The sequence below is a fragment of the Plodia interpunctella genome, chromosome Z (genome assembly GCF_027563975.2).
Source record: "Plodia interpunctella isolate USDA-ARS_2022_Savannah chromosome Z, ilPloInte3.2, whole genome shotgun sequence".
NCBI classification, from domain to species: Eukaryota; Metazoa; Arthropoda; class Insecta; order Lepidoptera; family Pyralidae; genus Plodia; species Plodia interpunctella.
The window spans coordinates 2762494-2776276 of record NC_071324.2 but is presented as its reverse complement, the minus strand read 5'-3'; the positions used below and the strand labels follow the sequence as shown (position 1 = coordinate 2776276).

The 13783-nt window shown below is 34.2% G+C and overlaps 1 protein-coding gene across 2 annotated transcripts; it reads right to left on the bottom strand.

The window, feature by feature from the left end:
- Window positions 1-458: 458 nt before the first annotated feature.
- gb (genderblind) lies at window positions 459-13075 on the bottom strand. 2 transcript variants are annotated; one of them, XM_053768182.2, is made up of 11 exons: window positions 12556-13075; window positions 12051-12153; window positions 10974-11089; window positions 10545-10670; window positions 9799-9898; window positions 8464-8632; window positions 7465-7665; window positions 6508-6657; window positions 5243-5414; window positions 4319-4429; window positions 459-1700 (listed from the first exon to the last, which is right to left on the bottom strand). In XM_053768182.2, the coding sequence occupies exons 1-10, from the start codon at window positions 12755-12757 to the stop codon at window positions 4368-4370; spliced, it is 1401 nt and encodes a 466-aa protein (XP_053624157.1). In that variant the 5' UTR covers window positions 12758-13075; the 3' UTR covers window positions 459-1700; window positions 4319-4367. The 2 variants fall into 2 exon arrangements, with proteins under 2 accessions (XP_053624157.1, XP_053624156.1); XM_053768181.1 differs by having other exon boundaries at window positions 459-4429.
- Between the last annotated feature and the right edge of the window lie 708 nt (window positions 13076-13783).

The window sequence follows — 13783 nt, the reverse complement described above, 5'->3', positions numbered from 1 at the left end:
ATTTTTCAAGCTTTCATTGTTCTGACAACCGTTCCTTTTGCGCCTCAGAATACAGTTGCGCCTAAGATCTACCCATGAAGACGTAAATTAAATAAACGTTTAGTTTTGTATGTAAGTAATATTTTACGTATAAAATATATAGACCAAATCTCAACATATCAAAAAATTGATGCTGTTTTTGTTTTCAAAATCCGGAACCTTTTCTGATATTGACTCATTCATATATCCCCAATAAAGCCTTTTAGCAGGGTTGGGATTTTTTTTTAATTGTGTTTATTTACTATTAAGTAATATAACAACATCTATAGGATATGTGGAATTAAGAAACAGTTAAATTCATTAACTGTTTCTAAATTCTCTGAGAACTAAGTTATTGAACGAACACCAAAAGGGCTTTCACAAAAATGTTACTGTAGTAATTAATTAGGAGGGCGTTATCAATTGCAAATGAAACAAAATTTTGCCTCACCACTGGATAATTTAATTACTAACAAATTAAATTAAAACCGACATCACAAAATAAATTAATACCAAACTGTTTACACTCAAACGTTAGAAAAACTTTCTTTAACATGCTTTTTGTATCAACAATGATATATTACCAAAATAAAGTGCTGTTATCGTGTAATTCCTAGGGACTATATTGCTCACAATTTTAATGTGTTTCTGTTAAAAATATTCCTTTGTTATTCAGTTTCTTTCGTCCATATTTTGTGACTTAGAAGGAAGATAATGTTACAATTAACAAACAACCAATGAGACCAACCAAAAAAGGAAAGTATCACAGCCACTAAATTAAATAATATAACAATTTGCAGGAACTATTGTAAAGTTCGAGTAAAGTAATTCTCATATTTTCCCTCAGTCCCCAAACGATGTTGGTATTGATTGGTTGAAATGAAAACGCAAACTTAAAGGGTATAAATAGCAGCGATGATCGCGGTATTTCGACGTACATTGCTTAGCATGAATGATTTGAATCGACGCAAGGGAAAGTTAAGCAATGTACAGTCGGAGACAGATAAATCTAACCTCCCTGTGGTAGCAAGTTAGTAAGGTGAGTTAGGTTAATCTGCCGCCACGTCTGTCACTCCGCAGGAAGGTCGCGCACGAAATAGCCGCACTATAAGAAACTGATGTGATGATAAAATTAATACGAAAAAGATAATCAAAAACAAATGAAAGAGGTATATTCGTTGCTAACTAATTAATCTACAATTCAAACTAAAAAAAAGTGGTAAAGGTGATCTACAATTCACTCCAATTGAGACTTAATATAAATACACTTAAAATTTCGGTATGAAATGAAACAATTTTTTTAATAACTTTGCCTAAAACATCTTAAAAATCCACCTAAAGACTTAGCCTGTAACTTGCAGGATTATATAAAATTACGTTAATTAATTATTGACAAATACTCAGCATTGACTATTACGACTCTGTGAAGCAGGCTAAACCGCCTTTTACATTATAAAAAAAGTAGTCAGCCTTCCGCAGTTTTATATATAAACCACATTGGTACAACCATATATAAACACTACATATAAAGCTTATGTTATTTACAAATATAGTACTGATACAAATGGTTTTAAAAGGTCCAACATACATGACAGTCTTGCTTAGTCGCAATATGCAAGTAATATATTGCATCCTGCAGGGTTATATACAGTGGGGCTAGCAACTTGCGAGAACATCATTACCTGTTGAGAAAGTCAAAATTTATTCAGAAAATTAATAGTACTGCATTTCATTTTCAATATAAACCTTTCGATGTTGATAATATTACAAAAACTTGTGCTAGCTCGCCAATACTACGACAAAAATTACTAGAATAAATCGGCAGACGACAGCTGTAAATGGGCCTCTTTAGTGATTACATAATTAATTACATATAGATATATATAAGTTCATTGAAATCTTACTTTAGTATGTTAATATTTTTATTGTCTGTATAATTGTTTGCTAGAACCTCGGTACTGACCGCACTACGAAAGAATAGTCACGTGGCAATATGAGAAACCATTAAAAACAGATCGGCCACGTTGTTGTCTTGGTGAGCGATTGACTTCTCGTGACACAGCCTCAAGCTCAAGTAAATATGTGGTATGTTTGTGTAAATTTCATAACACATTTATACCCGGCAAGAATGATAAAGAATTTTCAATGTTCATTAAGAATGAACCAGTTAGTAGGTATACTAATTCCATGGAATGAGGTCATTTGTCATGGATAGAGCATAATTGACATTGAAAACAAATTAGCGGACTGCTCGCTGTCAGGTCTCGTCTTGTCAATGTAAAGTATATCCAAAGAGGTCGCTTTAAAGCTAATTTTCGATAAGCATCACTTTTGCCGGGTGGGAGCGGCGCGGTAGACGTATGTTTACAACTGAATTATTTACATAATTAATGACCTTATAAAAACTGTAAAAAGGAGATAATACTCATAATGGTATATTATTTTAACTAAGTAAAGTAATGGACAAAAAAATCATCTACAATTATAATACAAATAGATGATTCCAAGTATAAAAATATAGTAGACAAATTTTTCTATTGATAACTAGGGCTTTACAGAAATCCAAATGACAAGAATTATATGTAAAACTAGAGGTCTGTCCCGGCTTCGCTCGGGCAAAACTATAATAAAAAAGCTGGTATCTTAATTTATTGTACGTATATATACCTAAAGTTAACAATAAATAAGTAAGAAGAAACTAAACTAGTAAGAGAATTCTATTTTTGAAACTTAAACTAGAGAGCAGTAACATAATATAAAAAAAAACCTATAACTTTTATTCTTTAGTTACAAACTACTTGTCCGATGAGATGAAATATTTTTTCTTGTGATTATGTTGCTATCTATTAAGGCACCAATAGTGATTTTACCTTGAGATTTCGGTTATTGTTATGATATATTTATACGATAACACATATAAAACCTATGAGAATATATAGTACCTACTATAATACTGATTGAGAAAGCTTGTAGTACTTTATTTAGGCTTATGAATATAATTCAACTAGGTTTACGTTAAAAATTACCTTCAATCGAAGGTATTATGTTTACCAAATGTATATATTGCCTAACATAGTGCGAATATCTATAAAAGCAGTATGCAGATCATATATATAAAGGAAGCTGAACGTGAATACTAGAGTGAATTCCTCAAAATGTACAAAATATTTATAAAATTATATATATCAATTATAACTATATATTTGGTTTCGGCGATGCCTATTAGATTATGGTAACTATAACAATCTTATGTAATATTAACTATTATATACTTACAATTCAGTATTTTAAGTACCCTCCGTAACTTATGGAGATGTTGCAGACGCGTAGTGCGAGTTTTTGTAACGTGTGTCACAGTTTAATATTAGTTACCAGCGCGATGCATACATAATTGAAAATAATTACCGGCAACCGGAAAATAATTACAGGTATAGATGCGCAACATTTAAATGTAACAAGCAGTGGTTTTTGGTCGGATATATACGACGTTTGCGAAATTGGCACGAAAATGTTTAACAGATTGATCGTACGTTAGCGATAAAAGGTTAAAGTGTGTTAACGCTTACTCACACTACGACCTATGGTGTGAATAGTATGATATTGTTTTCCGTTATTATTTAAATGAAAAGTCATGAACATTGTTCTACATTAGACCTTTCCATCGCATTCAATCCAATCTATTGATCAAGGAAAAAAGGTATAAACTGGGGATTCTTCTCATAGATAATTAGCTAACATCCTATCATTTAGACTATCGGAGTTTCGTGACACTTGACTCTAAGACGCGATGTTGTATCTGACATGACAAAAAAACAAATTATACTTTTATAAAATAAATTGTAAAAGAGCATGTAAAATTAATCTCTAAAACTAAATTAACAATTGTAAATTAATAACTAAGATCTGGCACTGAGGTTCATTGTTCTTAAATGTAATTATATAATTTGAGTAATGGGGTCAGCTGTTTCCCCGTTCACTAGTTGGCGCCACTGGGCTAGTGATGTCAAAGACAAAGAAAACTATAGACTGCTAGCGTACCAAAACGAGAAGATATATACACTTTCCCAGCCCATTACATACAAAGCGGTAAATTGGGCCTTAAAAAAACTGGACACTTAAAACTGACACGTGTACATCTAAACCGCTCTCTCTAATCTCTAATCTCTTTCTTGTATGAGCAAAATGAAACGACAGTCTATATTTTCTTTGTTTACGAGTAAAGTCCTGTTACGGCTGACATTCGAAAAGATAACTAGAATACATCGCTTAGTACAAACGTTATTTGCCTTAGACCACGGACCTTCCTCTACACCAGCGCCCCTAGCGGCGAATCGTTGGTCTACTAACGTTTACTCCTCCTTATCTTCGACAGCAGTGAGGAACAGTTTCTGGCACGTGTGCGTGAATTTCACTGTAAAGATAGAAAAATGAATATAAAATCATACTAATAACTCAGTTCGTTTATAGTTTTATAGTCTTGCTAAAGGTGAAACAGCCACCAGTGATTACAATATGGTCAGAGTTGTCAAAATTTGAAAATCCTATTACTGCATTTATGTGTATAAAGTTTATTTTCCAAAATTTAGCTCTAGATATGGAGAATTGAGAGAAACACCCCTTGTACCTCTCAGCCCCACGATTGCCCTGCGTGGGGGCATTCGATATTTTACTGTAGAGACCATTTGGTCTTTCCAATAATAATAATAGCACCCACCTACCTATTTAAATAAATAGGTACGTGGGCTGTGCTATTATTATTGGAAACTTTGAATGTGTGCAACCGTGTGAGGACGGCTGTTAATCCAGAGGATTACCCGGAGAAGCACAGTTGGATAATTTTTCCATGATATTCGCACGGGAGCGATTACACGAGGCGCAGAGAGCATTTCAATAATATTTAAACTCTAAACAAACACGTCGACAGTAACTCCATTGTGTCGTTTAGATTCATCACAAAACAAACGCGAACAATAAGAATATTTTCCCGAAGGATGTTCATTATAAACCACTGTTGGATTGGCAGTAAGCAAAATTAATATTATATTTATTTATTTATTAAACTTTTGAAAAGAGAAATTTGTGCGGCTTAAAAAGCGTCGCCTTGTGGCACGAGTACAATTCGAACCTGGGGCCTTTCGGTTCACAGACGGGCGTCGTAACTATTACACCACCATAGTTTCAAACACACATAACACACTCGAATAACAAAACAAACAGTAAGTACCTGAATAGTTTCTGACATAGTCGGGCGTGGATCTGACGAAGAGGAAGTACACTGGCACCCCTGCCAACGTCATCAGGAGACCAGCGACGACGGCCACAGGCTCACTCACAATCGGCACCACCAACAGTACCGAACACACCGCCACAAACACTATTGGCATCCACAGTTGGACCTGTTGACAAGTAAATTTACAATTTTCACAATGATCCTATATCTATCTTATAATTACTTAGATTCTTATATATTTATAACAATTGTCTGACCTTGTCAACTACCCTATTTGATGTCCTGTAAACTTCGTTCCATCTCTCGCTGAGAAACCCCGAATCTGAACTTTTGAGATGTACAAATATATCAAAAACAAAGCATTTATTGAGAAACTATTTGAATCATATAGAATTTTTGAAAAAGCTACACACTACTCGCTACTGATTTATTTAAATAGTACTAGATGTTGCCGCTAGTGCTTGCAGCTCCGTCTGAGTAACTTATGTTTGACCGTAGGTCCCATTTACTATATCTATTCCAAATTTTATAAAAATCGACCATAAATAAAGCCGTAAAAAAGCGTCGCAGGGAGACAGATTTTCGCATTTATTTATCGCGTAAAAAGTACATTTAATTGGGGTATTCACGCGGACGAAATCGCAGGCAGCAACTGGTTATATTGATAAAGAGCAATCGTCACGTCTTTGAAACAAACACTGAATGGAAATAAATAATCAATACCAAATAGTCCAACCAATAGTCAATAACATGTAGGTACGTAGTTTAATATTGGACGGTCGCCAAATATTTTCTACATCTACGTCTGCGACGAGTCTTATAAAATTGCGACGAGTCATTATAAAATGTGTATTGTTCATTCTGTTAAACTCATTAATTAGCACCATAAAATAAAAGTATCGAACACATTTTGCGAAAAATTTAATTTTTAATTATTTTATAATAAAAAGTCGTATAATTTTCTTGCTTCTATGATTTTAAAAATAAAGTAAACATAAGAATAATTACACTAAAGAAGTGTTATAGAAGTGTTCCTTTACTCATTCGCAAAGCAACAATAATTTATAAAAAAATTATAAGTATATGAGTACTAATTTTATTATGGCTAAAAAATATTTTTTGCCAATAAGATGAGAGCAGACAAGACTAACCCCTCAAATTACTAGAGGTCAAGTTTATCTACCTGTGACTATACATGTGTACATGGAGACTGCGCTCTATTATCATCGGCTGACACCAGGGTATGCAGGTGGACTGACCTTGATGGGCCTCTTGAGGTCGGGCTGTTTGTACCTCAGCCACAGCACGGCGCTGCAGCTGAGGGTAGTGAACAGGGACTCCACCACAGTGCAGTACGTGATAAGTGAAGTTAGGTTGTCTGGGATCAGCATTATCATCGACATCAGCATCTGAGGATACCAAAAGGGTTTTTCCAATATAAATGCGAAAGTTTGTGAGAATGCATGTTTGTTACTCCTTCAAGCAAAATGTACCGGAGGGATTATTATGAAATTTGGTACACGGGTTGACTATTATCTGGAATATCACATAGGGTACTATTTATCCCGAAATTCCCACTGGAGCGAAGCCCCGGAGCGCAGCTAGTATTTATATAATTAATGTGTTTAGGAGAATTATGAGAAATAGAACGAAACATTGCAGCTAGATCATTTTATTTTATAATGATTGGTCGGGGAAGTGCGTTAAAAAATTATAAACATTTTAGAGAACGTCCAATTGATCACCTGGTCCATAACATGTTTATTACATAAGTACTATAAATGTGTCATTCCACGAGAAAAGGTATTATGGAGTGAAGTCCGCGGTAGATTAAATTTTATGTTTTGACGCCATTCGGTGATGTAATGTAAATCATCCTAAGTTGAATTATAAATTTTGAATTTGATTCGCTTAAGACGTTTTACTTGCTCATTTGTATTATAGACTTATATATAAACCTTCTTCAGGAATCACACAATCTAAGATCTTGATCCTAAAAACATACAAAGGGGCAGACAGCGATAGGCGACGTTGTTTTATACTATGTAGAACAATGCCAACATTTTCACGTGGAACGTCAGTTCAAAAAATCAAAAATTCTCAAAATTATTTATTTCCCATAATATTACATTGTTATCTATAAAATACATTGAGATTTTCTTTTAAGCAAAAATATCCTTGCGTTAGAAAACCTCGCTCTTCAGTTATAAACTTACATGGAAAGTTAAAGAGGGTAGCGGAGACATGCACTTGTAGTTGATATGTGCTAACAGCTCCGGCATGTGGCCGTTACGAGCGCCCGCGAAGCACATTCGGGAGGCAGCCATTATGTGCACGGATAAGCCTCCGACGACGGCGATCGCCACCAACGCTGGCATACCCCATCTTATCCACCCTAAGGCTATAGACGCGAAATCCTAAAAAAAATGTTAATCAGTCATCTTCAATTATAACTTGCTGCGCCTGAGTTTCTTAAGCCGGGTCCGGAGCGCCAATTTTCTAACAAAACATGTTAGGAAAACAAGTCAGGAAAACCGCCGTCCGCTGCGCCTATTGTTGTTATGTATGTTTGTTTACTCCATATTGCTCTGTGCTGCCCTACGTATTTCTTTAGTGAGCGCTAACACAAAATGTCACTTCCCCTCCCCGCAGGCGAATGCGGGGTGTGTTATCCATTCGGTTCGGAAAATATGTTTTTGTTATTTTTCTAACATAACTGTTAGGCCACGCCCCTAATCGGTTAGTAAACGAATGTTTTTATGTTAGCTAACACGAAAACACTGCGCTGAGGACCAGGCTTTATGGATATAAAGTACCTGCCTTACGTGCAGGTTAGAGTTATATTTTACCAATGCACTAGGTGCTGAACCACTTTGTGAAGTATAATTAACATTTTTGAAATCCAGTTTTTTAATTAATTTTAATTACAAATCTTGGAATTCACTTGCATAGTACAATATATTGCAATGTATAAAATATATAAAGTAAGTATAAATGTATAAAATATATAAAGTATTTTTAAACGTATCGTTTGCACCTACAACCAAATTCTCATATTATTCCAAAGCCGAACTGGTAGACAATGCATAACCTATTGAATTCTCTGTGAAATATATGCAGTAAACACATTGTGACTTTTCATGGATAAAGACACCTTATGGTCTTCGACATAAGGTATATATATTTTACCTGTGGAACGTTAGAAATAAACTTACCACAGCGATAGCTTCCGTAGCCATGACCCCCACAGGCCCGAGTACGGCTAAATACGCCATGTTGGCCAGCAAATATATGCCGGTGACTAGAGGCAGAGACACGTAGATGGCTCTGGGCAGATTCACAAATGGATCCTTCAGTTCTTCGGTCATGAAGTTCAAATAACTCCTACAAATAATCTACTGTTTACTTGTATGTTGTTATAGTCTTACATTTGCCTCGTCTAGATAAATACATTATTTATTTACTAGCTGCTGCCCGCAGCTCCTCCCGTGGTAGCTCATTTTATACCTCAGATAAATTATTATGCATATTCCAAAATTCATAAAAATCAACCATGAAAGCGTAATACTAGACTATAGAATGACTAACGGCTCGTCCCGGCTTCCCTCTGGTAAAATATAATAAATTATACAACTAAAACTTCCTCAGGAATCACACTATCTAGTAGTTTTTGAATTTATCACGAACAGATTTACAGACAGACGCAGCAGAGGTCTTTGTTTTATAGTAATGTAAGGATATTAGGGCGGACCACACGCAATCTACTTACTAATGCGAAAGTAAGTTACTTTGTCATCTACATATATATCTGTATCATTCAACAAAAAAAGGACTACAGTTTCCTGTAAGACTTCCAGACGCGCGCGAATCCATTGACAAGAGCTAGTACAGATGCCAGTTGCGCATACAATGATCTGATATTAAATGACAAACCTATTTGTATCGTAATGTACTATTGTTCCACTGATGTTTTACGAGTAGAGGCGATTCAAGGGCTGGTACTAACAATCCTAATTGATCCTTCTGCCATGTCATAAATACATAATAAGGGAATAAAATCGTGCAGCCGATAATTGAAGCAAATGGTAAAGACAGACGACTATCGATATTAGAAAGACGAAAAACGACTCAAATGATTCAGAATTGATGCAATGACGGTAAAGGCAATCCCTCTTATTCACAAAAATATGAACTTATATACAATATTTATTTGATACTATCTGCGCCCCAGGGCTTCGCTCCCGTGTGAATTTTATGATAAAAAGTACCCATGTCATTCCAGATTATATTCTACCCATGTACCAAATTTTATACTACTTTTACGTGAAAGAGTAACAATTTCAACATACATACATACACATATCCTCACAAAATTTCACATTTATAATATTATTGTATAGAATTGACAGAACCTGACAAAACATACTATAACTTAATTTTTAACTTTTCTATGAATGTACTATCTACCGTGTAACTGTCATCTCATCTGAGCGTTTTTCCAGCTTGTTCCTGAGGCGTTGGAGCCTAGGATCCGCTATTATAAAACTTACCAGCCGGAGTAAGAGAAGATTCCAGAGTAGAACGCGACAGACCAGTCACTGACAGACGTTTTGGTACCTGCCCACCCGTCTTCAAAGTGCTCCACACCGCCTGGCAACAAAATGTTAACTATCAGTATCGTTGATTTAGTATCCCATAAAGCAAGTCTTTTTTTCTGTTTATTGGGGTAAACAAAGCATAAAAATTGCAGTCTGTATTGTTGTACTTTGAAGCGAACTCAATCTGTGAGAATTTTTCCACATGTTTTAATTTATTTACGAAGACAGATTCCTTAGAAAAATGAAACTTACTATAATAACTGAAACTGTAAATATTATGAAGTAAAAATGTAAATCATGTTAATAAAATGAAATAGTATGCCAAACAAAACAAACATACAATGTTTGTATTGCATTTTAGTGTGATTGGTATGTAATTTGTTTGGTCACTCGTTCTCAGTCATTATAAAGATACCAAAACATAATGTGAAGTGACCCAATTGGACATTTTGACAAACTATGATTCAGATTAAAAGTCTGTTTCACCGCTTGCTGATAAAGTATCTGATAGCCTATATGTAAATTATCATAAAGATAGCATTAAAAATTTAATTTGTAGTTTGGAGTGTTGGATGGGGGCTAACAGGCCAATCACATCAGACAGATTTATCCAGGTGAATTTATCTATCAGATTACATTATGACATCAGAAAGTGGAGAAACTGGCCTGGGAACCTTGTCAGCAAGATTTTTTATTACCTCTCGCCATCCAAACGATTCCACCACAGATGATAATAACAAGAGCTGAGATCTTCGTGAACATAAAAACGTTTTGGATGCGCGTCGTGAATTTCACGTCGTAAGCATTTATAAAAGTTAGGAGACCTGAAAAAATGGTTGAATTTAATTTTTGTTATGTGACCCTTGTTTTAGTTTTGTTAGAACATGTGAAATTTCTCAAGTTTTTAATCTAAAAAAGTTTAAAAAACAAAGACACAAAACTGAATGATTTAATAAAAAATAGTTAAACAAAAATCTGAATAATTTAAGTCCATATGTGTAAGTACGCTAGATATAGCATATACTATCAATCCAGAAAAGTTTTAAATGTTTTTAGTTTGTGGTCCTATTCTATCGGCGGGATCACATGCCACAATTGTCTAAAACATGGAAACCAAACTAACCTACCTATAGTAACTGCTGCTATTAGCTTTCTACACAAAGGATCTATAGCACAATTTGGAAATATTGGTTGCAGTATATTATTGGCGAATGTCAGCGACATAATTGCATTTGTGCTGGGCCTGGAATAAAAACAAATGCAAAATTGTCAACGATAAGTAGGAAATACATAAATTGTAATTATTGCAATAAATAAAATATTTAAATAGTATAATTATGCTGAAAAAGTTGGTTGGTAAAAGCAAAGGTAAAATGTTGGTTTGAATAGTAACATTCTGGTGTAAATAATTTTAATGTTCTAAAAGGTATATAAATCTTATTAGTTTACTCAAGCATGATTAGGAGCGTTGCATGCATTGTTGATATACAATGTCACTATTATGTGAAATTTTTCAGAAGTGTCTATAACATGTATGGAATACTACTGTCTCAAATATTTACACCATTTGTATACCTACTACATAAGGACACTGTTAATTTTGTGAGTATTTTTGGTTGGGCATGAATAATTTTAAAAAATCGTATATGGTCTCCTCAGTATTTTTTTTCTTTTATCTATGACCTCAGTATTAATAAATGCAAATATTTTAAAAAATCACTACATAGTATAAAACAAAGTCGCGTCCTGCTGTCTGTCTGTCACTGTGTATGCTTAGATCTTTAAAACTATGCAACAGATTTTGATTCAGGTTTTTTAAATATGAGGATGGTTTCGGTTTATTATGGTTTTACCTGAGCAAAGCCAGGATGGGCCACTATAGTGTTCATATAAATCAGCTATAGAGATGACCATACTAAACTGAACAAAATAATCTTTATGTTCATGAAAACAGGGTGCTGTTTTTCCTAATAATTTAAGATAATAACTTAATTGTTATTATCTTAACATTAAGATCATATGAATGATATTAGTATCAATTTTATTACCCGAGGAAGCACCAAATCAGTGATTGGTCCTTCGATAACTATATAAAGGTAAGATAAGTCTGGTGAGTCTATCCAAAATAATGTTAAGCATATTTTAGGTTTTATTTTTCAAGTAATTTATATTATATTTATTGTTTTCAAGTAATATATACTCACACAAATACTAGGTTGGCATCCCACAAGTAGAGGAATGCAGGTAATGATCCGTATGCTTCATTGATATAGTGGTAGTCACCTCCACTTTGGGCCAAAGTAGTTCCTGAAGAAATTGGATACTACCTCATTTGATTTCAATATTTACATGGGTTACAAAAGAATGAATAAAAATTTTTAATTAATAATTGGTATTATAAATTAAAACAAAACAAAATTTGTTATAACTACAATATAAGTAATTCTTTTTTGAAAATTAAACCAACAATAAATTTTCATTTTATGTATCAATCTCGCTTTGTCCTTAAATATGTGGCAATGCTGATGTATACAGAAGTGCTACACATTTTATTTATTGTATTGTATGTGGCTAAACTAACAATAATGTTCTATAAATCCTCAATTATCTATCGTAGAGCTTAATATTGTAAACTGGGCAAAATATGGATTATTTTACTAAATCAAACTTACAGTTGGACAGGTATGCATAAATTATTATTTCACTTACCTAACTCAGCATAGGACAAGGCTCCAAGCGTCGCCAGCAATCCACACGCAGCCCATACGGATAGAGCACCCCACACTGACCCAGTTTTATCTAGGACTTCCTTGGGCGATATAAATATACCACTGCCAAATATAATCCCCAAAATAATTGCGACGCCTTCCAGCAACCCTAGTTGTTTGCGCATTTTTACCTTCTCGGCCATAGTTCTGGTCTCACTGCCTGGCTTCGACTAAATAAGTATTTTTACAATACCAACGTAGATGATACAATATTACTATGTTTTACTACCAATAGGCTTATGCTAACCTATACAGATCCTCGATGTAATTGACCTTTCACATTTCTTATTAGCTAAATTAACATCTACAGCCTTGTATTAATTAAAAACTACTTAGAGGTCCAACTGTAAAGTACCGTTGTTAAATCAATTGTTGCGAAATGTAAATTCACATGTGATAGGATCGGAAATAACCCCGGCAAAAATAATATAAAATTGAACGATAAGATAGTTACCTATAGAAAATTGAATGAATTAGTGTTGCTAGTAGTCAAACATAATTTACCCGATAACAAAAGCCAAGTAAGTAATGTAACTTTTTCGACATTTTCAAGAATGCACGGAGACTGTTACGGACTTAAAATTTTTCACAAATTCACGAGGATATTTTATCTGGAAACTTCTCTCAAAATCTCACAGATTTCAGAGAATAGAGAATTCCCTGAGCACGTTGCTAGTTAGCGATGCACAGAAACTATCAGTAAACTTTCTCAGAAACTTGTTCTAGAGCGGAAATTATCGAAAGAAATATTCTGTGTACTTAATTAAAATTTCTCAGTTTTCCTAAGTTTTCATGGAAATTGACGTAAGAAAACATGTTTAATAAATATCTACCTGGCTAATCGGTAGGCTGACCTCTCTTTATTATGCATTGCGAGGGTATCCCTCTATACATATAGACGAGAGGTATAACTTGTACTCAACGTATAGTTATACCTTGTGCATGTATGTACTTTTGATCAAAAAGTTCTTGGGAGTACTGGCTTCAGTCTTACCTGCAGCTTCATGGGTTTCCCCTTGTTTATGGAACAATGTTAATTTTGCCAACACTTATTTGGCAGTGATAGCATAAATAGGGATGGGATCATTAGAATACCAAATCGATGGGATTTGTTCAATCGATTTGGTACTTCGGTCGATTTGATAATGTTTAAATCTGGACAAGCTAAA

Bases quoted from the DNA above. Each gene is read 5' to 3' on its own strand.
- gb (XM_053768181.1), bottom strand. From the start codon at position 12,757: ATGGCCGAGAAGGTAAAAATGCGCAAACAACTAGGGTTGCTGGAAGGC. The intron at 10,671-10,973 runs GTAGGTTAGTTT...CCATTTTTTCAG, and splicing joins AATAGCAGCAGTTACTATAG to GTCTCCTAACTTTTATAAAT. The intron at 9,899-10,544 runs GTAATAAAAAAT...TTTTGTTGCCAG, and splicing joins AATCGTTTGGATGGCGAGAG to GCGGTGTGGAGCACTTTGAA.